This window comes from Protopterus annectens, chromosome 12.part0, assembly GCF_019279795.1.
Source record: "Protopterus annectens isolate FY-2018-M chromosome 12.part0, PAN1.0, whole genome shotgun sequence".
Taxonomy (NCBI): domain Eukaryota; kingdom Metazoa; phylum Chordata; order Ceratodontiformes; family Protopteridae; genus Protopterus; species Protopterus annectens.
Genome location: NC_056746.1, coordinates 1080453979 through 1080481867, shown reverse-complemented (window position 1 = coordinate 1080481867; position 27889 = coordinate 1080453979). Strand labels below are relative to the sequence as shown.

The following is a 27889-nucleotide window of genomic DNA, read 5'->3' as shown; positions in this document are numbered from 1 at the left end:
AGAGGCCTTCTGTGTTAGCCTGTACTTCAGAGAAGTAGATACCAAACAGGAGAGATCCCAGGACAGAACCCTGTGGTACTCCACTTGTCACTGCTTTGAGGTCAGATTTGGAGTCTGCAACTTTTACAGTGTGGGTTCTGTCAGTGAGCCAGTTGGCAACCCATCTTGTGACGTAGGGATTTATATCTAGTTTAGTGAGTTTAGCTATAATTCCAGAATGGGGGATGGTGTCGAAAGCCTTGGCGAGGTCAAGATTGGCTGTATGAACCACCTTACCCTCATCTACAGCTTTGGTGATTGCCTCAAAGAAGTTGATCAGGTTCAGGAGGCATGATCTGCCTTTCACAAACCTGAACTGGGTGGCATCCAGACTTTGGAGGTTACCAATGTCTTTGTTTATGAGTTCCATGATGATACGTTCCATTGCCTTGCAGACCAGGCTCATCAGGCTAATAGGTCGATAGTTCCTGGGATCAGTGGTGGCTCCCCCTTTGTGGAGTGGGATAACTGCTGCTGTGCACCATTCAGTGGGCACAAAGCCTGATTGAATATGGTGCTTAAGTGGGGAGCCAGTTCATTCTGAAGTTTGTGTAAAACACAGCCTGAGATGTTGTCTGGTCCCATGGAAGCTGTGTTTTTGGCTTTAGAGAGTGCAGCTTTTGCCTGCATAGTTGTGATTACAGGGACTCTGCATTCTTCCTGTATAGATATGGACTGGAAGCTAAGCTCTCTCCAGCCAAGGTTGTGCTAGACAGCCAAGAGGAGAAGGTTAACACCTGCATTACACCTCAAGCAACTGATAGCCCTTCAAAACCCACACCATTAACACCCACACATAGCAACACTAAACCCACATATGCGGAGACCCTTAACATTAACCTGCCCAAGCAACAAGGACCTTCGAAGCCAAAATGCAAACAAACACCAGTCGCAACCAAAGTGACACATAGCTCACAACACCAGTGTGCCACCCAACAACAGCCCCTAAGGCAAGACAATTTACCCAACACTTTAGTCATAGGTGACTCTATAGTCAGGCACACTGATGTCCCACTCACCAGGCTGAACAAGGAGAAAATTATAGTCAGCTGCCTGTCAGGTGCCAGGATCCGCCACATAACGCATGCACTCAAGTCACTCCACAACAAGTACAAATACGACTCTGTCATTGTCCATGCTTGAGTGAATGACTTGAGACGTACCTCCCTGTCAGTCACTGCACAGATATCGATGTTCTCCATTTTAAGGAGTGCCTCGAGTGAGCACATTTTGAGATTTAGACCTCTAGCATGCTTACTTAAACTTAAGATGTACAATGATTAGCTAGATATAATCATAATGTACCTTCTGCTCTCTGACATCCTTTGAGCAAGTGACATTTGCAGGTCAGTAAAACTATCAAATTTCAGAATAAATACTATTGTGTTTTGTTTCCCTACAGATATGCTTTGGCTACAGTGGAATCATCTATGTAATAATGATGATGTACAGAAATGTACTAATACAGAAAAGTGACTATGGATGGAAATTAAGTCAGCGAGAAGAGGGAATGTCTACCTTTCACAGTACAACTATCTATCTTTCTGTTCTAGTGACATTTAAGCCTGTTGATGTGGAAGGGTTATGAGACAAAACAATATGGTGACCAGTAAAAATTATTCCCACACACCTTTACTCTAGTTTTAAGGTAATGTAGCAGGGAACCTTGCTTAAGGGACTCATGAGGTACAGTAATCATGAGAGGTAAGTTACAATGCTAAAGTAAGTAAAAATGTAAAGTTGTGGATATGTACAAGGCATATTTCACAACCTATGATATTCTGACTTGTTCTTGACTGCATTGTTTTCCATTCTGTACTAACTTATTGGTGAAGCATTTAGGATGACCAGTCACAGTTGAAGACAGATGGAAAATGTGGAAATAAACAGTGACCTCCAGAGTTTCTGCCTTAAAGTGTGGTCTGTGTAACCTCAGAGTTGGTAAAAATGAGTAGAGGGTTTGGGATGAGTAAAGAGTCCCACTTGAGGGATAATTGGGGCTATCCTCATGAAAAACGAGTGCTGCCACATTTCCTCATTCTACCTCATACAGAATGAACATGCATTATATTATTATATATATCACTGTGGCCTTGCCTATATAATATTTGCAAAGCTTCTAAATGGTAGCATGAGCTCAATGTCGGGCTTCATCTGTTTATTATAGCACAGTAAAATACACTGTTACTTTGGTTAACATACCAAAAATGGTGATGAGCTCTGCTCATATGTGCTAGGATATTTCTGAGCTATGGACTGTAAAACTTCTGAAGAATGGGAGAAAAAAGTAGAAAAGAAAATAGTACAGTGTTTGAAATGAAGACCTCATGATGCATTGAAGACAGAGCCAAGATGGTGGTTGCAGGCGTAATGTGCAAATGAGGAGCTATGGCAAAATGTATAATCTTTGAACAATAAAGGTCTGCTTAGTGACTGTATAAAAGATGATTTATACTCAGTGTCTTTGGTCATGAAAATTATTTATCTAAATTGAATACAAAGTTTTTTTGGCATAACAAAAGGAATGCAATTTGATTGTGTAAAGTACCAGTTTATAAAGCATGACTGTATATATTATAGAGGTCTTAATAGTGAATGCAATGCAAAAGCTTGGGAGTAGAAACAGACCTAAAATGGCAGACTAATACTCTTAAGTATTAGTGCTTTTGATATTACTCTGGAGGATGAGTTAGCTTATAGGTAAGGACTGCAGCTTTACCATACTGCTGATACTTGAGAACACTGTAAATCTCTGCTTAGCTGCAAGGGGCACTGTATTTAATACAAGGTAAAACAGCTGATAATGATTAAAAACAAGCTGCAGTTCAGCACAAAATATTTCTGCTTATGATCGTTCTCAGCCAAAATGAGGGATATAAGACAATGAGAAATTCAACAGTAAGTCACAGGTCTGGCTCCTTCTGTGGCCCAGTGATGAACGTAGAGTTCCAGTAGGCAGCAGCATTTTTGTACTTTTATTCCATGGCACAGTTTAACATTGCATTTGGTATTGATGCTCTTTAAATCTGCAATAGGCTTGGTCAGTAAAGTGCATATTTTCTGTTTTATTTTTAATAGAACAGTGTACCCCTTTATAAGTGACTCATACCCCCACAAGTCTGATAGGGTCCCTATTAAATTATCGAATGTTTCAAAGTTTGAATGCCATATGGCTGACACCATATGATCGAACTTTGAAAAGTTTGAAGGTGAAAGGCAGTGGCTCTGTATGTGCAGAATGGGAAAATTTCCCTTTTCTGCACTGAAGTGCGGTCTCAGAGTTGATATATTTAAGTACGGGGGGTGTGGGGGGTGCAGGGGGCTTGCCCCCTACTCAGAGCGTTAAGGTAAGTGGTTTTTTTTATGTTTTTATTATATATTCAAATATTCAAGTTTAGTTCATTTGTTGTCAAACATATGAGGTTTGAAATTTTGAAGCTTTGAATATATAATATAGACCCGTCTGATAGCACTGCAGTGTCATGTTGTCTGTGGTGATGATGAACCAGCATACATACACACCCCTTCATTATTCAAGGGAGCTCTATCTGGGGCCCTCTTTTTGAATAACAGTTTACAGCTTTGCATTTCTCACGTCAGAGCTATAGTTAGGTCATCTAATGCCTTAGGCAGCTCCTCCTTGATGTAAAGGTAAGGACCAAAAAATATCTGTCCAAGGGTGAGGACTAAAAAAAAGGCTCTTCCGAAATATAAAAAACTTACTTAATGAAAAAATAAAAAAAAAACAACAAAAAGAAGGTCTTCTGTAGCTGCAGCAAGCTCCTTGCAACAGTTACTATCACAATGAGATCCTAACTACAAGAATAATAGCACCCTGGTTTCTTAAATAAAGTACTGGTACTGCACTTGTGCCCCATTGACAACTACCCATCATGCCTCCAAACTTCTCTCACCCTAGTGCTCTGGTTAGGGCAGCTTAGCACAGGCAAATGCTGAGCTGCTTTAATTTATTTTCTGAATCAGGAGCTTTATTGAAATTTATTGTAGTGGGCACCAAATGAAATAGCAGTTGCACAAACTAGTGGCACCAAGAAGAACAGGAACAAAACATTTAAAAGCAGTGTGAAAACTTTCCAGAATCTTAATCTCTATGCCGTTACTAACTGCAGAATGATTTTGATTTCATTAGGGAAAGCAACTGCTAAGTGGGACTTTTTCTTGACTTACTAAACTTATGAAGTGAAAATTCATCTGACTATAAGGAAGACTGTGTAATAATGCTGTAAGTCTAAAATGGGTCTGTCTGTTAAAGGATGGCAGAGATTGATGAGCATTACATTTTGTGAATATAAAAAGGCTACAGTCCAGAAAAGTACTTGTTACCAATCAATGCCCAAAATACAGATTTCACTTTTTATGTAAACAGAGGACAGGGATGCATCAGAAATACAACAGTGACTTCCTGAACAGTTCTACTGTGCTATTACACCCACCAAGAGACAACAGTATTTTTGTTAAGGCAAGACATTGTATGATATGGATTGTTGCTTAAGGAAAAAGGCTGCAGAACATGACATAAGGAAGGCCATAATTAGCAATTATGCAGTTAATAGGCTGCTAAAAAGAACAACTAGAAGGTAGTCCTACTACTGATTTAATGATAACTCCAAGAAAGCTAATATTCTGATCCCAGCCTGTGAATATAAAGGCTCTGGTAATGCTTTTACATTATTTTATTACAGAAACTACAACTGAGCTAGGCATTTTTTTTTTACTCTTTCAGGGTATTTTTCATTTCAAAGCAGTTCTGTGACCATGGAGTTAGTACATATAACTATAGGGATTGTAAGAGGTTTTGTCCCTCTACAATAAATGCTTATTTTTTAACTCCACCTGCAGTGACATGCCCGACTTGCTGGTTATGTATCAACTTATAGTGGATACTAAACAGAAGGTGCAGAAAGACAAATAAGTGTCACAGGTGACACTACTTCAATAAAAGTTTTTAGAGAACTAGGTGGTGTGAACACTTGGAATTGTTGAAAATAGTTCTCAACAGTGTGCAACCAGGCTGTGGACTGTACAGCGCCTCCCAGATGTACTGGGTTTTTGTTCCGAGATCAAGTCTGAGTAGGTATCCTCAGGCATTCTCATGTAGTCACAGCTTAGCAGAGTAGAACAACAACATCCACAGACACATGAGTTTAAAGAAACAAACCAAAAAAAAAGAAAAAACACACGCTGCCTTTGCAACCAGTAGCAAACTTCACCCAGACCAATACTCGTATCCCTTCTCTCAGCAGAAGATAACTTTCTAAACCGGTTCTAAATGCAGAAATCCACCACAGCTCAAAAATACAGTAGAGTATTTTAAATCAGTACCAGCAGACATTAAGTGCAACAACAAAACCTCATACTTCCCTGATGTATGGGTTTTGGTTCTGAGATCAATGTAGCCACTCAAATTTAAATGGGAAAATAGAAACTTGTACTTTTCATGTAGTGGATTTTGGTTCTGAGGTCAAGTTTAAGTAGCTCTCCTCAAATAGTTACATTTCATTTGATCTAAAGCACATTTGGTCAAAAAAAGTAAAACGTGGCACATTTGATGGAAAACTCTTTTGATCAAAATCACAAATTTGTGAATAACTGGCACATTTGATTGAAAACTTTGTAAACCTGTAGAAATGACTGCTGGTATGGTTTTGGAGCAGATGAATTACAATGCAAATTAGTGTTGATCAGTATTAGCTCTTCACTAATGCCCGCTGTTATGTTGCACCTCCATGTCTAGAGTTTCATGTATGTGTGTCAGCAATGATTCAGTTTGGGAGGCATATTCTCTTTTTTCAGTGGTTATGGGGAGTGTGGGGGTGAAGGGGGGCTTGCCCCCTGTAAAAAAAAAAAGCATTTGGAGATATATTTAGTGTATGTGACCTCTTCAATGAAATGTGTGTCAGTGTTTTCTGGTTTTGATGTAATGAGTTTAAAATCAGGTGTGTCACTGCTTTTTTCTTCTATGAGATATGCTTTAGATCAGATGAGCCATAATCCCTCATGTATACTTATGTAGCCAAATCACAGCAGAGTAGAGCAACAACATTTGCAGACACACTGAATTTAAACATACAAACCAGAGCATACAAGCTAATCAAAACACACACTGCCCTTGCAACCAGTAGCAAATTTCATCCAGAACAAGAGCAGCATCCACGTCTCTCACCATAAGATAATTTACTAAACAAGTTCCTAATGCATAAATCCACCACTGCACAAAAAATGCAGTGCAGTATTTAAAGTTAGCACTAATGTACTCTAATTTAAGTGTAAAAACTGAAACTTGTACTTCTTCCATGTTGTAAGTTTTGTTCTAAAATCGCGCATTCTTCCCTGCTGCCGGTAAACAACAGTGCCTAAACTCCTCAGTTGTCTTCAGTGTTTCTTGATCACATATGATTTAAAGGCTCATTAATGGTTAAGTCTGTAATATTATTTGACTATTTTATTAATTTTTTTGGGGGAGGGGGAGTGGTGACAAGGACTCTCTAGCAGCTGTTATGCCCTCTATAGGTGTTATGGGATCTATAGATAAAGGCAAAATACCCCAAAATGAATGGAGTATCACATGATAAAAGCAAATTAATCTAATTAGACTAAAACTATTTATTGGCTATTAGTGTCTCTGTGTCATTTCTGTGTATGACATCTATCAAGATTCAATGCTTTACCCTGATCCTGGCGACTTTAACTATCCAACCATAGATTGGAAGAAATAATCATGCCAAAACACAAATGCACAGAGATTCCTTGATTTCATCAGTGCAAATGCCTTGGTTGACATCCTCACAAGAAGTGAAAATATCTTGGACTTGGTATTAACCAACATGAGCAGCCACTACAGCATCCCTACAGTGTCATCATCCCTGGTAAGATCCGACCACAAAGCAGTCACTTTCGAAATCACCATTCCACCCCCCCCACCCCCCAGCTAGGGTCAAACAAAAAAACTTCTCCAGAGCTGATTACAACCTCCTGAGGGAAAATATAAACAGCTTCACAGCCCCCTCCATAGGAACTGGCACATATGTCCAAACCTACACCAAAGTACTATATGAGCATTTATATAGCTGCATGGAATCAGGAATACCAGACGGGATGAAATCATCCTTCTCAAGGAAGAGTAAGCTTGTCTGGTGGACATCTACAATAAATAAACTCTATAACAAAAGGAAACAATTGCTGTCCAGGACCACGAAGGAGCAGGTGCCTAATTGGAAGCAACCTCTCCATAGCCTGAACAAGCAAATAAAAGCACTAGTGAAATCCTCCAAAGCAAACTTCGAGTCCAAGCTGGCCACAGCTACTAAAGACAATCATAAGGCCTTCTTCACATATGTCCGCACTCTCAAGGGAAGCACCCAGATCTGCCAAGAACTGGTGGTCAAGGACACCATATACACAAACACTGTAGATATAGCAAACCTGCTGGCAGATAGGTTCATTGAAAACTTCACTCCTCTGTCCCCCCCCCCATCAGTAAAACAGGATATCCCCAGTACCTGCCCCCCTCCCCTTATCTCTAGGAAGCAAGTCATCACAGATCTCTCTTAAGGCAAAAAATACAGCCTCCATGGGACCCGATAACATCCCAGATTGCATCCTACATGAACTCAGGCAGGAACTTGCAGCACCATTAGGCACCCTGTTCAACTAAAGCCTGAGTACTGGCTTCATCCCAGCCAAGTGGAGGACAGCTACTGTCATCCCCTTGCACAAAGGTGGAGCATCCACTGATCCAGGAAATTATAGGCCCATCGGCCTAACTAGCCTGATCTGCAAGGCCATGGAGTGGATTATCATGGACCTCATTAACAAGGACATTGGCAACCTCCCAGACACTTGATCCCACACAGTTTGGTTTTGTCAATGGGAGGTCATGGCTGTTAAATTTGGTTGACTTCTTTGAGAGAGTCACCAAGGACATATACAAGGGGAAGATGGTGCACACCACCTACCTTGACCTAGCCAAAGCCTTTGATACTATTCCCCGCTCAGGTATAATAGGTAAACTCTCTCAACTAGGCATCAATTCATATGTTACCAGATGAGTAGCAAATTGGCTCACTGATAGAACCCACCTAGTCAAAATAGGGGAAGCCACCTCAAGTAGTAGACCCGTAACATGTGGTGTACCCCAGGGATCGGTCTTGGGGCCTCTGCTGTTTGGGATATACTTCTTGGAGGTGCAAACCAAATCTAGTAGGCTATGGCTGACCAGGTTTGCAGATGACTGCAAGCTGGGTGCTGCTATCAATTCCCCCAGTGATGTGGACATCCTCCAAGAGGGTCTCACCCAAACAAATGACTGGTGCCAGAAACATGGCCTCAAACTGAAGGCCAAAAATGCATCATCATCCCTTTCAGGGAGAGTGACTTCCCCACAAATTATCTCATTGATAATAAGGTCCTAAGCATGCAAACAGTTGTGAGGGACTTGGGCACCCAGGTTGATAGCAAACTGACTTTTGACCACCACATTACCACCATTGTACGGAAAGCTTTCTACATGGCCCACCTCATTAGTAAGAGTATCTCATCCAGGGACAAGGTGGTCATAACATCCCTGTATTCTTCCCTTATAAGACCCATTACTGAGTACAATGCCCCTTTCAGCATGTACCTCACAAATCACATGCAGCAGCTGGAGAGATCACATAGGTTCCTCACCCAGAGAATCCAGGACCTCAAACATCTACCCTACACAGATAGGCTGAAAGCCCTGTCCCTCTACTCAGTCTCCTACAGACTCCTCAGAGGTGACCTCTGTCTGGCATACAAAGCAATCTCAGACCCCGCCCTGATAAGACTGCTGCATATCCGCAAGTCAAGCTCCACTTGAGTAACCAGCATGTGCGACCTCAACCTGGTCTGTGACATCAATAGGACTTCATGGGGGCACAGATTTGTGTCCCAGAGACTCCCCCTTTTGTGGAATAGTCTCCCTCTCCACGTAAATCAGACTACCTCATTAACCCTTTTTAAGCTCAACCTGGATAACTGGATGGGGAACAGAAAATACACCACTGGGATTCCACCTGTGTCCCTGCTGGACAGTGGCATAGGGTGCTGACTTGTTGGAACATGGGCTAAATTCTTGGCTAGGCTTGTAAGGGCCTCAGGGCTAATAGCCTAGTAGCTTCCTATGATCCTATGAGAATGCTGACTGCGACATGCATATTTTTTATCCTAAGCTCACTGTTATGGCAGGCATTCTATTTCAAACTGTATCCCAGGTATAGTGACTTCTATGGTCTGAACAGAATGGAGGTGCAGGTTCTGGAAATGACACAAATGCTGGAATATGAGCCTATGTATATCTTAAGATGTGATACAGCAACTGTACTGTCAGTGGGTGGGCTGGGATCAGCGGAATAAATATATAAATTGGCACAGTTATGTCCTTTCAGTTAGCCTACATCCAGAACTAAGGGCCAGTGTTATATACACAGTGGGCAAGATTCCAAAAGACTTGTTTGCTGTTAGAGCAGAGCCAGATCATGTTCAAATATTTCCTTAGGCAGGGTAATGGGACAGCTCCCCCCAAAGCCATTCCATTATCCCATTACTTATCTCTCCCCCCTAAATTACCATAAACACTGTTCAAAACTGTCAGTTTGCATACGGTTTTCTGCTTTACTTTTAAAATGATTACAAAGATGTGGATTTAATTTCAAACTTTTAATGCATTTATTCTTTGTTGATCAGGTTAGTCCCACTTCTACTTTCAGGGGAGACCCAAAGTGGTATTTATACTACTCAGGGAAACTTGGCCAGGCCATCAAGGAACTTCCCTTACTCTTTTCAATAGGTGCTGTGAGATCGTTCACATCTACCTGAGCTACCACCAAAGCAGGCAGATGGGGCCTCAGTTTAATATCTAATCCAAAAGATGATACACTTATAAGTGCCACACCCCCTTTATGCTGCACTACAATGTGAGCACTCCATCTACTTGGCATGGGAATAGAACCCACAGCCTTCTTTACCAAAGGCATGTGTAGTACCCATTGCTCCACTAACACCACTCTCAAGTTTTATAGCGGTCCGCTAATGATTGCTAGCAGGTTTTTTACGGTGCCGAATTGTCAGCCCACCACCCATTCACGCATGTCTTTCGGAGGCCACTCGAGCACGAGGAGGACATGCAGACTCCACTCCAGCCATAGATCGAACAGGAGAACCTCTTCTTGAGAAGCAACAACGCTACTGCTGTACCACCGCGGCTTGCTTTTACTATGCACATAATTATTCTATTTGTTTTATTGTTAACTTTGGTTTTTGTGTGTTCTATCGATAGGTTATTGACTTTTTCATGTAAAGCTCCCTGAAGCAGTTGAAATGTACTTTTGCTGATAACCTGAAATGCACATTTATGTCTGAGAAAAGGGTGATGGAGATTTAGCACATTTTTTAAAGTCTGAATTGATTGAAGTTGCATTTCTATCGAATACTGGTTGAACTTGCTCACCATCTCGTATGTAGTTTGGGCTTCCTAATGAATGCGCAATTATTTTGTGGCGGATACATGATGTGGCTATTGATATATTACTGATACAACTTTCACAACTGAGTATTTCTGAAAACTTTTACTTTATTATTATTGCTTTCAAGAATTGCATTTGTAAATGACTCACAAAATGAAATATATCTAATTCACAACTAAATGGAGAAGAAGCTTTTTCTAATAATAGGACTTGAGTAATTGCGTGCAAGGAATGTTGTAAAATGTCTTTAAAAATAGTCATTTAAAAATCATAATGTTTCCAGTACACCATATTGGATATATTTTTAAAAGGTTACTGATACCTGGAGTTACAGGACAACATAATAAAAAAGTCTTCAGAGTTGCACTCAATAATAAATTGTCCAGAAAAGCAATATTGCCTATATTTAGCCTCGGCTACATTTCCTTCCAATCGTGGTCCCTTCATTGTAGTTATATAACAAGGCCTGTTTCAGGGTCTAAGGTGCTGCAGCAACAACATCTTGTAATCATTGATTGTGCTTGCCTTTGGTAATAGTAGTTTGAAGCACACCTTTGTTTTATCTTCATCATACATTTGCTCAGTTAGCTGCTTGTGATAACAAGATTAGTTTTGTCAGGTTCCATAACCCAGACCATTTACCTCTCCTATCACTATATTGATCTGAGAGAATATTATAAATTGGTCTCACTTCAGTAAAGAGATTCTTAGCAAACAACTTCAGCGTTAACGTGCCATAAGCAAGGATGCTTGGATGTGAAGAAATTGTCCTAATGAGCTATGCACTGCTTTATGGTTTATAATGCAGTTTAATGGCATTTAGCTATGTTGTTATTTTGTTTTAAGGGGAGATCCCTGAGCATTTAGTAATACAAGTTATTCCCACTGGAGCATCTGACAAGAGCTTGCATTTCTGCTGATTCCAGTAAAGAATGTATTGACTGTACCAGGTTCTGTCCTAATAAATTATCCAAATATTAGTCATAGAAGGCTTGCTGCTCACTCATGCCATATGAGTTCAGCACTTTTGGCACACAGCCACATAAGTAGTTTATTGATGGTCAAACTATGACTTTTTATAGTGCTAACATAAAAGCCTTCGACATTGCAAGAAACATTAACGTGATAACACACGTAAGAATAAAGTGCTGCCATAAAAAGAACTTAAAAATAACTTGCATAGCTTGCATAAAGTATAATGTTTCTACTAATCTTGTTTGCAGCATATTAAAGCACAGTAATTTTGCATCTTTTGGAAGATTTATTCAGTGACAGTGTGCCTTGTAGTACAACACTATAACATCATTAAACTTAACATTAATTTGAATATGATGCCAGGTCAGTAACCTAATTTCCATCCTAAATTACATTATTTCTGCTTTTTATTCTCTCTCTACAAATTTCTCTTCCAATCACACTCTCAGATATTTGTCTTATAAACCCAGTAGTGCTAAAGTACCAATTCGGATATTGTTTAATGCAGTGCAAACTTCACGTCTGTGATGGCGTTTATGATCTAAGCCCATCACTGCTCTTTTTTCCCCTTTATTCCCAGCATCATCCTGTTAGTATAGTTTGCCAGAACACCACTCTAGGGTGGTTTTGCATTTGCATTGTACTCTGATTCTGGACACATTTTCTATATTAAGATTAAATGAAGCATTATAACAACTACTCACAGTAATATATATTTTACTATAGGCTCTCTGGTGGCATAGAAGGTTAAAGCCGTGTCTACAATCCGGGTGACCTGGGTTTGACTGATGATGCCTAAAACAAGCCATACAACATCCACCAATACAGAAAATATCAGAAGTTATCATATTATCTTGTATCTGAAGAATTACCTTTTAAAATGAAATGACAGTTTTATTATAATATAAATGTGTAAGTAGCTACCAGTTCACACTTTGCTTCTTACGACCAGTGAAGAATGTACTGACACTGTCCACAGGCATATATTTTATTTTGTAAATATGACATTTTCCTAAAGTCAGTTTTGTGTCAAACTATACAGAATAATATGCAAGGACACAATAAATCGGCATCTTTGTTGTATGTTGCACAAATCACAGTATGTATACTGAATACTGTGACATAAGGTACATCAGTCACATCTGAAGACATAAGTGAACACAAAGATATTATGTTTACTTCCAAAAGGCTGATGTCAATTCAATGATTGCAAATTTCTTTGCAACACTATCTAAGAAATGATGATTTGGTACTTACGTATTATCGCAACTGGATTTTTGCGATAATACCTCTTGCTTCCCGGTGTGTGAATGCAACCAGAAATATATGCAGAAATCACACAGGCAATGTTATCTTTAAAAAAACACTTTGTTTAGGTAGGAGAAAAAGTGTACTATTTGAAAAATGACTATTTGTTTGAAGCTATGCCGTTTCCTGACATCATGTCAGTCATACTACATTTCCAAGTTCTGTTATGTGTACAACACAGCAGAACTATGTGAAACGGAGTAATTACTCTGAATCACAATCACAGCACAACCTCACTAAATGTAAACAGTTTTGAAAATACTATTGTGTTTCTTTCTGGTTTGCCCAAAACTCGATCTCGAAAAGACATGACACATTCTCCTTTGAAGTGATGACATTTTGTGGCCGGATGCAAATAGCTGCGTCTGCGGCATACTCCCTTCCCCAGAACTGTTTTGAAGGTTGACAGTTCCCATAGCAGCTCAAAAGGGGTAAAAAGCAACTGACAGTTCCCACGCCATCCAAAAAGGGGGAAGCCGCAACATCTACAGACGTGATTCATTTATCATTAAACACACATCACTGAGGAGGACACTCCCGGGGCCAACACTGCTCTTTTGCAACCAACTTCCAGAGCCAGCCACTACATTTTCCTCACATAACGCTCAGGTCATCTCAACTCCAATTTGCAAGACAGTGCAAAAAGGCATGCAGGTTAGTAAACTGTCCCAAATCATGATATTAAGGACAACAACTAATTTGTCCATGATGTCAGGAATTATCAGAGATTTGGAACCTGGTTGCAAGAGAATCGCAATCATCTGGTTGCGATAATATCTAAGTACCAATGATTCTACTCAAACTTCTAGACAGCGCTTCCTTGAATTTTATATTACATGAGAAGCGATTACCTCTGTTATGATTCCTGGAACTATACTAGGTGTTTACATTTGATGAAAATAAGGCAGATATTCTTTCAATAGCACATTGTTTATGCATTACTTTGGAAACAACTGCCTTCCTGGAAGGCCAGTGAAATATGATACCGATAATGATCGACATTATCACTTGTTTCTGTCGTGTACAATGCTGTTTTAGAATGTTTCCAACCTTTGCAAGCTTGGGTTGTCAAATAAGCAAAATATGGTGAAGGTATGACATCAAAACAATGTCGTTCTTTTTCTCCCTTTAAGGGTCGCCACAGTGGATCAACAGTCTGCAGCTTGATTGGCAGTGGAGTTTTTATGGTGTCGAGTTGCCAGTCCGGTGCCCAACCTTCACAGAAGGCACACATACACACACCTACCTGCATGTCTTTAAAACTCATTCAGCCGCAGGGAGGACATGCAGACTCTGCACAGAAGGCACTCCATCAAGAGAAGTGAACCGGAGAACCTTTTGCTGTGAGGCGACAACGCTAACCACTGCACCACCGCGGCCAACTGACACTGACTGAAAACACTGAAAGTCAGAGATAGATTGGGCATGGTGAATGTGGTGGGCAATACATATGGAACAAAACCTCACAGGCAGTGTACACCAGTGTTGATTTGCAGTGCTTCTGCCTTCACTGAAGCACAAATGCCTGCATAACAGAGAAAAAAATGCTTCACAAAGCTTCCACTTTAGTGGCATGGCTATACTAAACAGGACTTTATGAAATTCTTTGCACAATATTAATGCTTTTGAATCTTCACTCACAGTACCTGTTTAATTCAATTTAAGACTGTGGAAAGCCAGAAACTATCTTGGTAAGCAGTGAGCATAAAGCAGGGAGTCACTCCTAGGTGACATTATTTAAAATAAAGATTTTTCTTGAAGTGCATTATCTATTACACAGGTTGCAGTGGAGATCTGCATTCTGTTTATCAGCAAACAAATATTCTGACTAGGTATTCACACAGCATTGTTGAGTATTTGGTAATTAAACTATTGATGACTGCTCTTGTATAAGAGTTCCCAGGCAGCTGGAGTGGCTTTTTCCCAGTCTACCATCAGGTGTGAGTGATATCCACCTGGGTGTGTGTTTCTTGTGATGGATGAATTGCTGTCTCATTCAGGACTGACTTTTTTTTTTTCATGTCCATTGCTTGTCAGGATAGACTTTGGCTTTCCACAACTTTGAATTGAATTAAGCAGGTACTGAGACTAAAATAGTGTATTTTACTTGCATGCTGTGATAATCAAATTGAAAATTTTGGAGCTTTTTTCCCCTGTACCTCCTGTTTAAATAAGTAGTGTCCATTGAGACATCTACGATCAACAACCATTATATAAGTAAACAGGAAGAAGTACAGAACACTGAATCACAAAAGAGTTTATAAGAAAAATATCCTACCTTGAGGTGAGGCAGTTTGTATATTCAGTTAAGGGCATGTGGTTGGGGGAGGGGCAAAGGTCCCCTGAAAATGACTTTTTTTTTTTTTTTTTTGGTGCTGGTGTGATTCAATATTTCTGGAAAATGCCTTTTTTTGCTTTCAGGATTTGCTATCCATTGTTATGAACTGCTTCAAGTAAATATCACAGTGAATGCAACCACACAATGGACACATCAGTTACCGTGGGGGTGGTGGTGGTGGTGGTGGGGGACAAGTCTCCCACTTCTGCTACTTTGCCTGCTGTACCTAACTTCAAAGTTACAGCAGAAAAATGTTAGTGAAATATTGCCCAAAGTATAAAACCAAGCTTTTCTGTATATATATAAAAAAAAAAAAACACACAACACCATGAAAACAAAATCTGACACATGCTGATTCAACAACATAGCATATGAGAGCATATTAATTATTCAACAGCCAGCTTTGTAAATCAGAATTTTTGGTCAGTTTATTAAAACTATTGAATCCTCCAAACAGGTCACTGTAGGAGGGATGTCTGCTTACCCCCAAATGCAGTAAAATCCTAGAGCTTATTATACTTGAAAATGGTTTACAGCCACTGAACCTGGAGATAGGGGGCTTTATCCAGGTAAGAAGACACATCGCTTGAACTGATTCAATCACTTGTTTTAAGTTTAAATCAGTGTGTTTTACTGAAACATCAAGCTAAAATAGAACCTATATGTCACCTGCATATTGCACTGAAATCTTTAGAATATTAAACAGCACCTAACTTCAAAGCTGCTGCATTCTGAAAAGCAAGCCCCTTTCGTTTATCAGTTCACAAATATTAAAGAATTCATGACTACTATTTTTACTAGCAAAATTTTGCCTACATAGAGATTATAAAAGCTGCAGCTGCAGTCATTGAATGGTGCTGATGAAGTATGAAGTCTGCTTTTCTTTCAGTGGTATTGTGAAGTATTTTATGTGCTATTTCCAGATTACAAAAGATGTCCATTTAATACATTAGGAGTTCTTTAGTGTACTGCGCTTCACTCAGGACAGCTTACATGAGTTTGTGAGTCAGACCTCATCTTTGCCTTGGTATTTTAACACTGTATTACTCTGTTACCAGTAAGCCTTTTGTGGTTAATAAGCATGCAATGCAGGAAACTGCAGCATACCCTGTTGCATCCCAATGTGCACACATTCTGGAATTAAACGACAGATGCTAGAACAATTTTACTCTTTCCCTGTCTCTCCCTTTTACTCTCCATGTCTGCTGCTACTGACAATAGGCATATCTGCCTTCCTGCTTGCTTTCTCTGACTCTGCCCGGTGCCACCCTTTGTATAATTTCCCTGCCTTGCACACTGCAGTTGCACCTGTACTCCCCCAGTGATCAGCTATTATATCCAAGAAGCTTAGCCATTAGCCTCACGCAGCAATTGAGGTGAGCTGTGTATTCCTCACTGACATCATGAACTGGGTGCTTCTAGTTACTAAATCCCACCTCTCCCTGACTTACTGTTTCTCTCTGTCTGATGTCTGCTAAGCAGATTTACTCCATCCTGGTCTCTTTTGACTGTGGTAATTACCTGTCATCAAGTTGTTCAATGCCACCTGCTACTAACTGGATTTTGTGCCAGTTTTATTTATTTTTGCAGGTGGCAACATTCCAACATATCTGGGATATTCCTTTTTAGCAACCTCCTCTCATTTTTATCCTATTGTATTTTCTTATTATTACTGTCTAATCTTCCCTATTCATGGACTTCTTTGTTTCAGACTTCCCTCCACTGCAGCAACATTGAATATTTCTGCATGCAGATCAGTGTACTACATATATATATATATATATATATATATATATATATATATATATATACATATATCTATGCAAGTGAATGTGTGGTAGATGAAAGATTCAAGAACAGCTATCAGGCAGCTCGCTAGAACTGCTGTTCATCATTAGCCCTGCATTTCTTTGCACAATTTGTAGCTGGAGTGGGGTCTCTACAATTGCTGTTCATCACTGGCCCTGCATAACTTTCAAAAATCAGTGTCTGGAGTGGGGTTTCCTGAACTGCTGCTTGTCATTGGCCTCACATGTCTTTTTAAAATCATTGGCTGCAGTGGGGCTTTTAGAACTGGTATTCATTAATGGTCCAGCATGACTTTGTAAAATCAGTAGCTGGAATGCATCTGAGCTGCGGTCCAGTATGGGCACTAGGGTGCCAGGGTTCAGATTAGATGCTGGAATTCTACAGGTTTTATTCTGCATTATTCCTTGGGTGCCTGGGTTTTAGAGTCGCTGCCTACTTTGGCTCAATTTACCTGAAACACATCAGTTGCTGGGATGTCTATAGCTGCTGTAATGAAACAGTACTGTGGTACTTAGTTTTACTATAGTGGATGGGGAATCTGACTGGGGGGTGACAAGGTTCAGATCAGTAACTCATGTTCTAGAGTTGCTGCTATGTAGTGGTTCTGGGGTGCCTGGTCTGTAGACCAATGGGCTGAGAATCCTAGGGCTGTTATCTTTAATTGTTCCTTGGTGTCTGGGTTCAGACAAATGTCTAGATGTTCTACAGGTTCTAGAGTTGCAGGTCTATATTGGCCTTGAAGTACCATGGCTCATATAAGTGATCAGGAGTTCTGCAATTGCTGTCCTCCATGAGTCCTCTGGTGCCTGTTTTCAAATCAGCAACTTAGGGGTTCTTGAGTTGTTAATCTACATGGATCCTGCAGTGCCTGGGTTCAAATCAGTGGCTTGTCTTTACAGAGCAGCTGTTCTTCAGGGGGGGGGGGGCGGTTGAAGTGTTGGGCCATTCAGAACTTGCTGTATTAGAGTGGGGGATTAGAATAGGGGCTGCATGAACTGAAGTGATTTAAAATTTGTACCAGGACCTACTGCTTTGGCGTTATGTCCTAGAGAAGTAAGGTTGCATTTTTTTCTAATACAACTACTCAACTCTTGTTTCTCTCTTTCTAATGTCTTTCTGTATATCGCTGCAGTTTGCATAAAATGTGTGTGTATATGTAGATATTGGTACATACATGCACACAAAATATATAGGAAGGAACATTTAATGGAGCAGATATTCATGAATGGGACCATTTAAAGGGAGGAAACACAAAGATGTACACATGCACAGCCATGATAATACCAAGCACTGCATACTACTGTCTGAGAAGAGGATGTTTCCCTACTCCAGTGGTTCACTGAAAAGGCCTTCATAGTTGCATATGTGTGCACTTTCTTTTCCTATCCTGTGGTGTTCTGCATTCTAACTCCTATCACAGTTGCTGCTGAACTTACCAAATGTATGCATTTGTCGCTCCTATAGACATGATGCAAGAGTCTAAGCATCCCATAAAACAAACTTTAAGATTCTTTTGGCAATTTTTATTAAACTTTGCATAATAAAGATAAAATTATTTCATTATTTTTTCAAATAAATACTACCATTAATAATGTATTTTACAAAGCCTTTCATATGTTTTAAAGTCCTGGAGGAAACAAATAAAACACTGACGTCAAATCACCATCATATGTCTACAGTAATGAGGAAATCATTCTATGTTGCACAACTTATAGGAAAGGTATGGCATCTAAAGTCCAAGGAAGTCATTGTTCCACTGTATTTGGCATTCGTCAGACCTATCATTGAGTACAGTGCCCCCTTTGGTATGTACCTAACCGGGCATATCCAACAACTGGAACGTCCACAGAGGTTCCTCACTAAAAGAATACAGGGCCTAAGTAAAATGTCCTGTGCAGACCATCTCAGGGCCCTGTCCCTGTATTCTGTCTTCTAAAGATCTATGCCTGGCATACAGGGCATTGTCAGACCCTACCCTGATGGACTTCTTGCATATCCACAAAACAAACAGCACCTGAATTACCCATTCTAAAGACTTAAACCTTGGCTGTTATAAATAGGACCTGCTGGAGAGGCAGCCATGTATCTCAGAGACTAATCCTTCTCTGGAACAGGCTCTCCTTCCATGTGAAGCAGAGTTTTTCCCTAACCCAATTCAAGTGTAACTTGGACACAAGCAGCCTGTAAATAGTTCATCTCCTAGGCCCCTTCTTGTAAATGTTTTATCTCCCAAGTCCCTGCTTACACTTATCAAGCATACCAGGACTTGTCAGAGATATGGGATGCATGGCTAGGCTTATAAAGGCCCTTGTGGTCAGTAGCCTAGTCAACACCTATGAACCTATAAAGACAGAATAAAAAGAGAACCAAAGTATATGCCTGTCCCATAGTTCTCTTTCCTGAATTGTCTGAAACATAAATAAAGCTTCTTTTCATGTGCAAGTGTTTTTTCTTATTTTCAAATTCCCATTTTACTCTTTCTGTTATTAGCAGAGGCAACCATAATTAATGTTTTAGTAAACTGCTATCAGTGTCTTCTGTTAATGTTAGGAACATGCACTAATGCAGCTGAGAAAATTTGGTCAGGTGTACAATCCCAATATAGAAATATTTTATATATTTTATTTACATTTATAGAAATGAGTTAGTACTTCTCTGACACATAGCTACCACTTCAATTTCATCTTTCCGACCATTTGTAGTTTTATGAAAATAACATAGATCAGGATAATATCTCACATTTGTTGCAGTGTCTCTTGATTCATTACACTTGTTTTGGTGGTCACAAGACTACAGAGGATGTAGTGTCTTGGCCAGCTTTGAAATCTAGTCAATAGCTTTAATTGCTCTGCTCTCCTGCTCTCCTCAAATACTTCCTACCTTCCTCTATATTCTGCTTACGGTCTCTATATTACAGTACTAACTTCTCCTCAAAACTGCCATACAGGGCCTTCCTGTGGTCACGCTCAAACCTGCTCAGCAATAAATATTGTCTGTTTATACTGGCATATGTGATGTATCTGATGAGTGTATTGTTACAATGTAATTGTCTGTTTATACTGGCATATGTGATGTATCTGATGAGTGTATTGTTACAATGTAAATGTCTGTTTATACTGGCATATGTGATGTATCTGATGATTGTATTGTTACAATGTAATTGTCTGTTTATACTGGCATATGTGATGTATCTGATGATTGTATTGTTACAATGTAATTGTCTGTTTATACTGGCATATGTGATGTATCTGATGATTGTATTGTTACAATGAAGTCCTTTCGTTAGTTTTGAACAAATCACTTTAATCATGTTTTTCTTGCATGTAATATCTTGTATTGTAAATAATATCTAGTATTGCATATATTATCACTGAACATGTAGTATAATAGTGGAGCTTTTCTCGCCGGGACTCCGCTGTAAATGGACCTCGCTCCAGTCGGACTTTCCCGGTCAACAAATGTAAAATAAAATAAAAATAAATAAATAAATAATAGTAACAAAGTGATAGCACAGAAAATGCCCCCACATTTTAAGCATTCTGAGGCTGAATGCCTTGCCTGACCTGGTACAGTCATTCTGCAACATCACAGAGTTCATGAATACCTTGCCTGACCTGGTACAGTCATTCTGTAACATCATAGAGTTCATGTCAACAAACCATAGATCTTCTGGATTCCCTGCAGATCATCTTGAGGAAGCTTGAAGCCATGTGTTTCCATGTACTGGTAGAATGGAGCCATAATGGCACTGGGGTCATTGGAATGTTCCAAACCAAGAGCATGTCCAAGTTCATGCACTGCCACCAGAAATAAATCGTTACCTAGAGTGAAAGATATGTATATGTGGGTAAAACCATTTAATTTATTTTTCAGTTTAACTAAAAGTTTACATCTTAAAGAGTACTTATTTGCACATCACAAGAATTTCTAATGGTAACAACCTTTCTAAATTTCGTTTAGAAAGTACAAGTGATAAGCCATTTTGCTGTAAACTAAGTATACCGATTATAGCAGTTCACAGAGAAAGAAAGTCAAGAAAATCCAGAAAAGCACTTTACTTATCACATTATTACACTGGTTTCACTGAAAAGTCTGATCATTTGCACTATTACTTTAGTCATACATCAATAAGGTTGACCACCTGCTTCAAAGACTTCAGAAAATTGTTGAAGAAACACAGCAAGGAATCCCTTCAGTGTCACTGTATTAACAGTCATGGCTGATTTACCACTTAGTAACCTTGTAATTTTGTAACATTGCATTAATTTGCCTACTCCAATTTACATTAGATGACTTCTAGTCTTCTTATGTATTTATTTACAGGAGCAGATCCAGTAGCCAAAGGCAGATTTGGCGAACGTGAAAAGATCAAAGTATATTTGCCTAAACTAAATTAATCAACAGTGGAGTTTGCCTCTTTCTCCACTGTTGTGAGACCTCAGAGTTGGTATATATAAGTTTGGGGGTGGGCATATCCCACCTGCAAACAGAAAACCTTTTCTCAGATGCTTGCAAAAGGTAGTTTTGGCTTTATGTTCACTAAAACTGCCTTCAGCTAGTTGCCATGAATCCTTAATTATTTATTTATAAGCATCGTTCATACCCCCGCCATTTTCATGGTGCTATTCTCTAAATCCTAATCCTCTGTCTTTTTACAACTTTTTATTATGTTCTATCATAATCTCTTTTTAACTATATTTTATTCATCATGCACTAAGTATTAGTAACCTTTTTATTTCTCTCAGCTAATACCAAGGGTTATACATGCCTTTGACATACTTCTCTTATACCGATTTAATTCTGTATACAATATCTCTCTCTTCTTCCCACCTTAACTTCCATTGTTGGCATGCTTCCTTTTTTCAACACACTGTTTTTTATCATCTGTAATCTACATTGATTAATGCCAATACAATCACTCTATTGTCTTACAAGTGATATCATTGTCATGTGTATTTATATTATTAATATTTGCATTGTAATCTCATTGTACAATAATGTCTTTCTTATTTGCTATCTGACCTGGGTAGTGCCTGAAAAGGGTCACTGGATCAGTGTACTTGCCAAATTAACAAATGTACTCAATAAATAAATAAATAAATATATATATATATATATATATATATATATATATATATATACGTCACTACAACAAAAAAACAAAAACAATGAACCTCAAATGATCAAGCACAAATGCTCAAAAGACAAACAACTGAAAAAAAATTCTGTAAGTGTTTTTCTTCAAGGGGGACCCCTCCGACTCCCTGATAATTATACATACCAACTCTGAGATCACACTAGAGTGATGAATGAGTTCCAGATGTCATAAGCTGGTAAATAAAGAATGCCAACGTTTGTATGTGGAAGGTCAATGGGGGTAGGGATTTGCTCTTGTGCAATCATATAATTGGTGTATATAAGTAAGCAGGGGTGGGGGAGGTGCCACCTATATAAAGTAAGTGTTTTTTAATGCTTTTTAGGTGAACTGGATTGATCTTTTGGGAATTGATATTTTGTGGTTTTGAACTTTTAAATGTTCTACTAAAACCAATATATATATATATATATATATATATATATATATATATATATATATGTATGTGTGTGTGTCTGTGTGTGTGTGTATGTGTGTGTGTGTGTGTGTGTGTGTGTGTGTGTGTGTGTCTGTATAATATATATATATATATATGTGTGTGTGTGTGTGTGTGTATACACACAGACACACACACACATATATATATATATATATATATATATATACTATATATATTACACATACACACTGTGTGTGTGTGTGTGTGTGTGTGTGTGTGTGTGTGTGTACACACACACACACACACACACACACACACACATATCTATATATATATATATATATATATATATATATATATATATATATATATATATATATATATATGTGTGTGTGTGTGTGTGTGTGTGTGTGTATGTATGTATGTATATGGGTCTACTTCAGAAGACTTAAAAAACAAAAGACTGAATCCCAAAATACAGAAAACTCAAAATACTGAAAGATGGAACTTACCCCTTCTCTACTGTTGTGCGATCTTGGAGTTGGTTTATATAATTAGCAGAGAGTGTGGGGAACACAGCCCCCACATGAAGGGTGTAGGGCGACTTGCCCCTGCATTAAAAATGTCAGTATTTTTAGTTTTCAGTATTTTGGTCTTCAGTCATTTGATTTGTCAGTCTTCTGAAGTAGACCCATGTATATACATGTGAATCATGAATATGCACACATAAACTTATATATATTACTTTGTAAATTCTTTGCAACTTGAGTATAATTAAAGTCATGTAAGGCTTAAGCAGGTTACATGAAGCCAAGATCACTCGATTAGAAAACTTGTCAGGAGCTTAGTGATGGGTACTTCAACCAAGTGCAAGTTACTTTGTGTTTCTCAGTTGAGTAGGTCAACCTGTCAAACTAAAAATAGAAAGCACCCTTTGAGGAGTCAGCATGACTTATAAATGCTGAACATGTATGTTGGATTGTTCTTTATGTGCTTGCAGCAGTGCCATTGTGTTGAATTGTGAGGCATAATAAATAAAACTTGGATTATATTGACAAATTCTGTAGTTTTGCCAGACTAAATTTGTCTACAGAGATAAAAAAATCATGAAAAACTCATACTCTTATAAGGCTGAATTTTTTGTCAACAGAGATAAAATGTACATATAGTGTATGATAGACCTGGTCAACAAAACAAGCTGTGGATGTGCAGAGAAAAGGGTACAGACTTACCATCATGGTTTGCATTTCCTAATGTCCATGGTTCATCTGAGTCAAAATGTGTGTCCCCTCCAATTCCAGGTCCAGGAAAGTATGCATGGGCCAAAAAGCCCCCTTCACCATCAAATGGAGAACTATCCCCATGGAAACCAGAAGCAAAAAAAATCATAATGTCTGCCTCTTTCCTCTCACTCTTGATCTCATGGTAGGGAATCTCTTCAAAGGTAAGTGGAGTGACTTTCTGCCAGACATCAAATGCCTGTCGAATTGCTTTCCTTGTATCAAGCTCCCCAACCTTTGGCGTGTAGTTGTGTATGCTACAAGCAACAACAAAGCACTTGTAAGTGCACAATAGATGCTATGTTCATATACTTTATTAAAAACAGCAAATTAACATTTACATTATTTGTGTCTCATCTGATACAAGCACCAAGTGAATGATGTTCATCCATGATCTCATTCAAAACACACAGATTAAACAAAATATACAAAAATATAGCTATTTATTACTGCAACACAAAAGTGATGAATAACTATATCATCTACCAAAGGACAAAGAATAACATTAAGGAAGCAATGCAAAATGAGAAAAGGTGCCTGCAAAGTGACTGATTGAGATCTGGGGCATAACATGACATAATGCCAATGACTGAGGGATTTTAGCCCACACACAGCACCAGGTGCATTAGATACACATCTCCAGAGAGTAATGCAGTTAAAGAATATATCCACTGTTGACTGTTGATGACTATTTTGGTATATGGGCAAGCTAAAAGGGCATTATTGCCTGTGCCTGAAGTATCTGTATGTGTGCTATGTATCCATTCAGCTTCACTACCCACTTTATTGAGTTTACACTCATGGGGATGCATGGCCTATTACAGCAAGCAATCTCCAGAAGTCAGAAAACAATCCTGGCTTGGAAGCTAGTCCATTGCAGGAGACATGCACATACCAGCACAAAGACACACAGACAACAAAAGACCACATTACCAAAGATGAAATCACAGAGATGACATCACTGAAACCTGATTTTCATGAACGGCCAGAATGCCAAAGGATTTCACAGGGTAAGTAACCAGGTGGCCAACAGGTGGAAAGTTGCTCTTTTCCCCACTGTAGTGTGATCCCAGAGTTGGTCTATTTAGCTAAGGGGGTTTGGGGGGCCTTTCGCACATTGCAGGGTTTTAGGGTATGTAGCCCCCCCACCTGGGTGGGTATGAGGTAGTGCGGAGTCTTTCGTTGTTAGATGGTGGCCAACCAGATACTTATCCTGTGAAATCCTTCGGCATTCTGGTTGTTTGTGAAAGTCAGGTTTCAGCGATGTCATTTATGTGATTTAATCTTCGTTAATGTTGTCTTTTATTGTTTTGAAGTAGACCCATACACACACACACACACACACACACACACACACACACACACACACACACACACACACACACACACACGATGGGACAGTTTTGATTATCAAAAGTTCACTTAGCTGCATTAGAGATTTAGGAGGAAAACCAAGTCCCTTGCAAAAAAACAGTATTCAGATAGTGGCCATGCAAAATCTACATAGAAGGCACACCAGCCAGGAAGTCAGGAAGTGAACTGGGAAACCTAGTGCTGTGATGCAATATTTCTTACCACTTCACCACCTTGCAGACGTCACTTATAAAACATCTGGACATTCCTTTCTATATGTGTTCAATAGTAATTTTATTGTGTTAAATTATTGTAAAATAATCCTTCTGCCTGACTGAGGGCAGCACCACTTGTAAAGATAGCTAAAGAGGGAATTAATGAGCAGTGTGTGTGTGTGTGTGTGTGTGTGTGTGTGTGTGTGTGTGTGTGTGTGTGTGTGTGTGTGTGTGTACATTGAGGGAATCACCTGAATATGTCCATGAAAGGGTCATCTATACCTGTTTTTAAAAGTACTTATATCATTGAGCAGCCTAAGCCTAATTTTTTGCAACTGTTTACTAGCATTCATTTCTATATGAACATATGGTACGTACATTACTTAACACTAACTTTTTTCTTTCTATTTTTCTTTTTCTTTTTTTTTTTTGCTCCCACTGCTTAACTCAGTGTAAAGATATTGAATGTTGCCACATAATAATGTCAAGATAAGGTATGAATTCAGAATTCTGCTCATATCTACCAGTAAAATTACTTTACTCACATCAGAGACTATTTGGTATCCTGACACTTGGGGGGGGGGTGAAGAAATGGGCAGATAAAGAAAGAGAGGCAGAAAGGGAAGATGTACTGTCTATCAAGAAACAGAATGAAAACAGTCAGCATTATTTATGCCATTCGCATGTTTCTCTCCATAGGGAAAGTGAGAAAGAATGAGAAAAACACATATTATTTTTGTTCTGTTTTTGTTCAAGGTAAATTTATCTTAGGGTCTAGCTTAAGATTTGTTTACTGAGAAAGGAACAAAAACATATTGATGCTGGAAGGCACCTTCTATGAATAGAATGATACTATTTGATATGTTAGTGACCACTGCTTTTTCGTGCTGTGCATCACAGTCTGCAGTTGAAGTAATAGCTAATCAGATTAAAGAAATTTACATATCCGCAATCTAAAAATAAAATAGAATAACCAGGCCCTGTGTATGTTATTTCTACATATTTTTAATTGTGGCCACTTATTTGGCTTTTACAGGAGACATTACTGAAACATAATACTTTTAATCACAGCATTTCTAGATTCCTTGAGCACCAAGTAGCTGAATGTCATTGGCCATCATCACTTTGTGAATCACTGCCACAATGCCTCTGCCAAGGTCCCTTAACCTACTTACTAATTTATTATTAGTTTATTATTATTATTTGTTTTCTATCCTGCTATCCATGCAGTCAGATGGTTCTAGATCCTTTGCTGCCTAGTCATTCCTCCTTAGGGGCAGCAGCCAGGGCAGCAAACCCCCCCAGCTGCTATAACGCTGTAGCGTATTGCTGCCTATCATTCCCTCAATACTGTGTGCAATGCTTTGCAGCAGCCTTGACATACGTTTACTGTCCCAAACATGAAAGCCAACAAGGCTGGTGGTCAGTTGTTAGTTGCTGCTGTAGTTTCTAGAACCTGCAGTCTTTTGCTTGGGGACAATTCTACTGTGATGCTGTGACCCATCCCATAACCTTCCAGACTGAATGGCAGAGCAGGCCTCTAGTCACTCAATTTCAGTCCATGTGGTTGGTTATCTAACATGTGGGCCTCCAGGAGAAAGAAGGTCAGCCCTTGGGCACACGGATACCTTGTCACCTCACAACTGGGCAATTTCTAAGTCATCAAAGGCATAAAATGGTGATGCATCTACTACATCTCAAGTCTGAATCATAATAGCTGTTCAACAATACTTAATAACTGACACATTGAGTGTACATGTTCTCTTAACACGTATTCGAATTTTCATGTTATGAGCAAATTATACTGACAAAGAAAAGTATTTTTTCCAGAGGGTTCTTAACCTAGGGGAAAGAGAAATCACTGATGGGCAAAAAAACTGGCTTCCTGTTTTTCGACTGGAGGGATTACAATACTTGACCACTCAGGAAACTCTAACCAAACACTTCAGATTCTATGTTGAAATTGTGTACTCCAGCAATTGTGAAATATGCTACAGTGATACAACAAAATGGCTGTAAGCAAATGAAAACATATTGCCAGAATATTTAACTGGCACAGCAATGTGTTTATCCCATTTATGCATAGTTTGGGAGACAGGCTATACTGCATTCACCTGGTCACATTTCCACAGCTAAATCATAAAATATCAGAATTTGCAGGGAGAAAAGAGAGCAATGTGGAAGAAAGATGCATAAACAGTTCCAATAGTAAGAGCAACGGCTCTTATTAAAAAGACTCTACAATCATATTTACATATGTTACCAATACATGTAAGTCCATATAAATTGCAGAAGGAGTCATTACTGAGCATATTGCGGGTGTTGCGAAGAGCACCTCTAGCTGACATCAAAGATTGAAACAATACTAATTTCAAGAACTTTAATCGCACTTTGACTTGGGAGTGGGGTCCATTCCTGTCATGGTATTAGAGACCCAAAAGATTTGGAGAAATTAAAAGGGCTAAGACCATAGAGCTGGGGGTACAGCTGTATGCATTCTGTCTTGACAACAGCAAAACTTATACAGGGTACT

At 39.0% G+C, this 27889-nt stretch overlaps 1 protein-coding gene across 1 annotated transcript in view; it reads right to left on the bottom strand.

Annotated features, from left to right (window-relative positions):
- Positions 1-27889, bottom strand: part of MMP24 (matrix metallopeptidase 24) — a 536329-nt gene that overhangs the window by 76951 nt on the left and 431489 nt on the right. The window contains exons 4-5 of the mRNA XM_044090093.1: positions 23741-24045; positions 20634-20795 (exon numbers count right to left, since the gene is read on the bottom strand). Coding sequence (XP_043946028.1) covers positions 20634-20795; positions 23741-24045 — 467 coding nt within the window. The remainder of the gene's footprint in view (positions 1-20633; positions 20796-23740; positions 24046-27889) is intronic.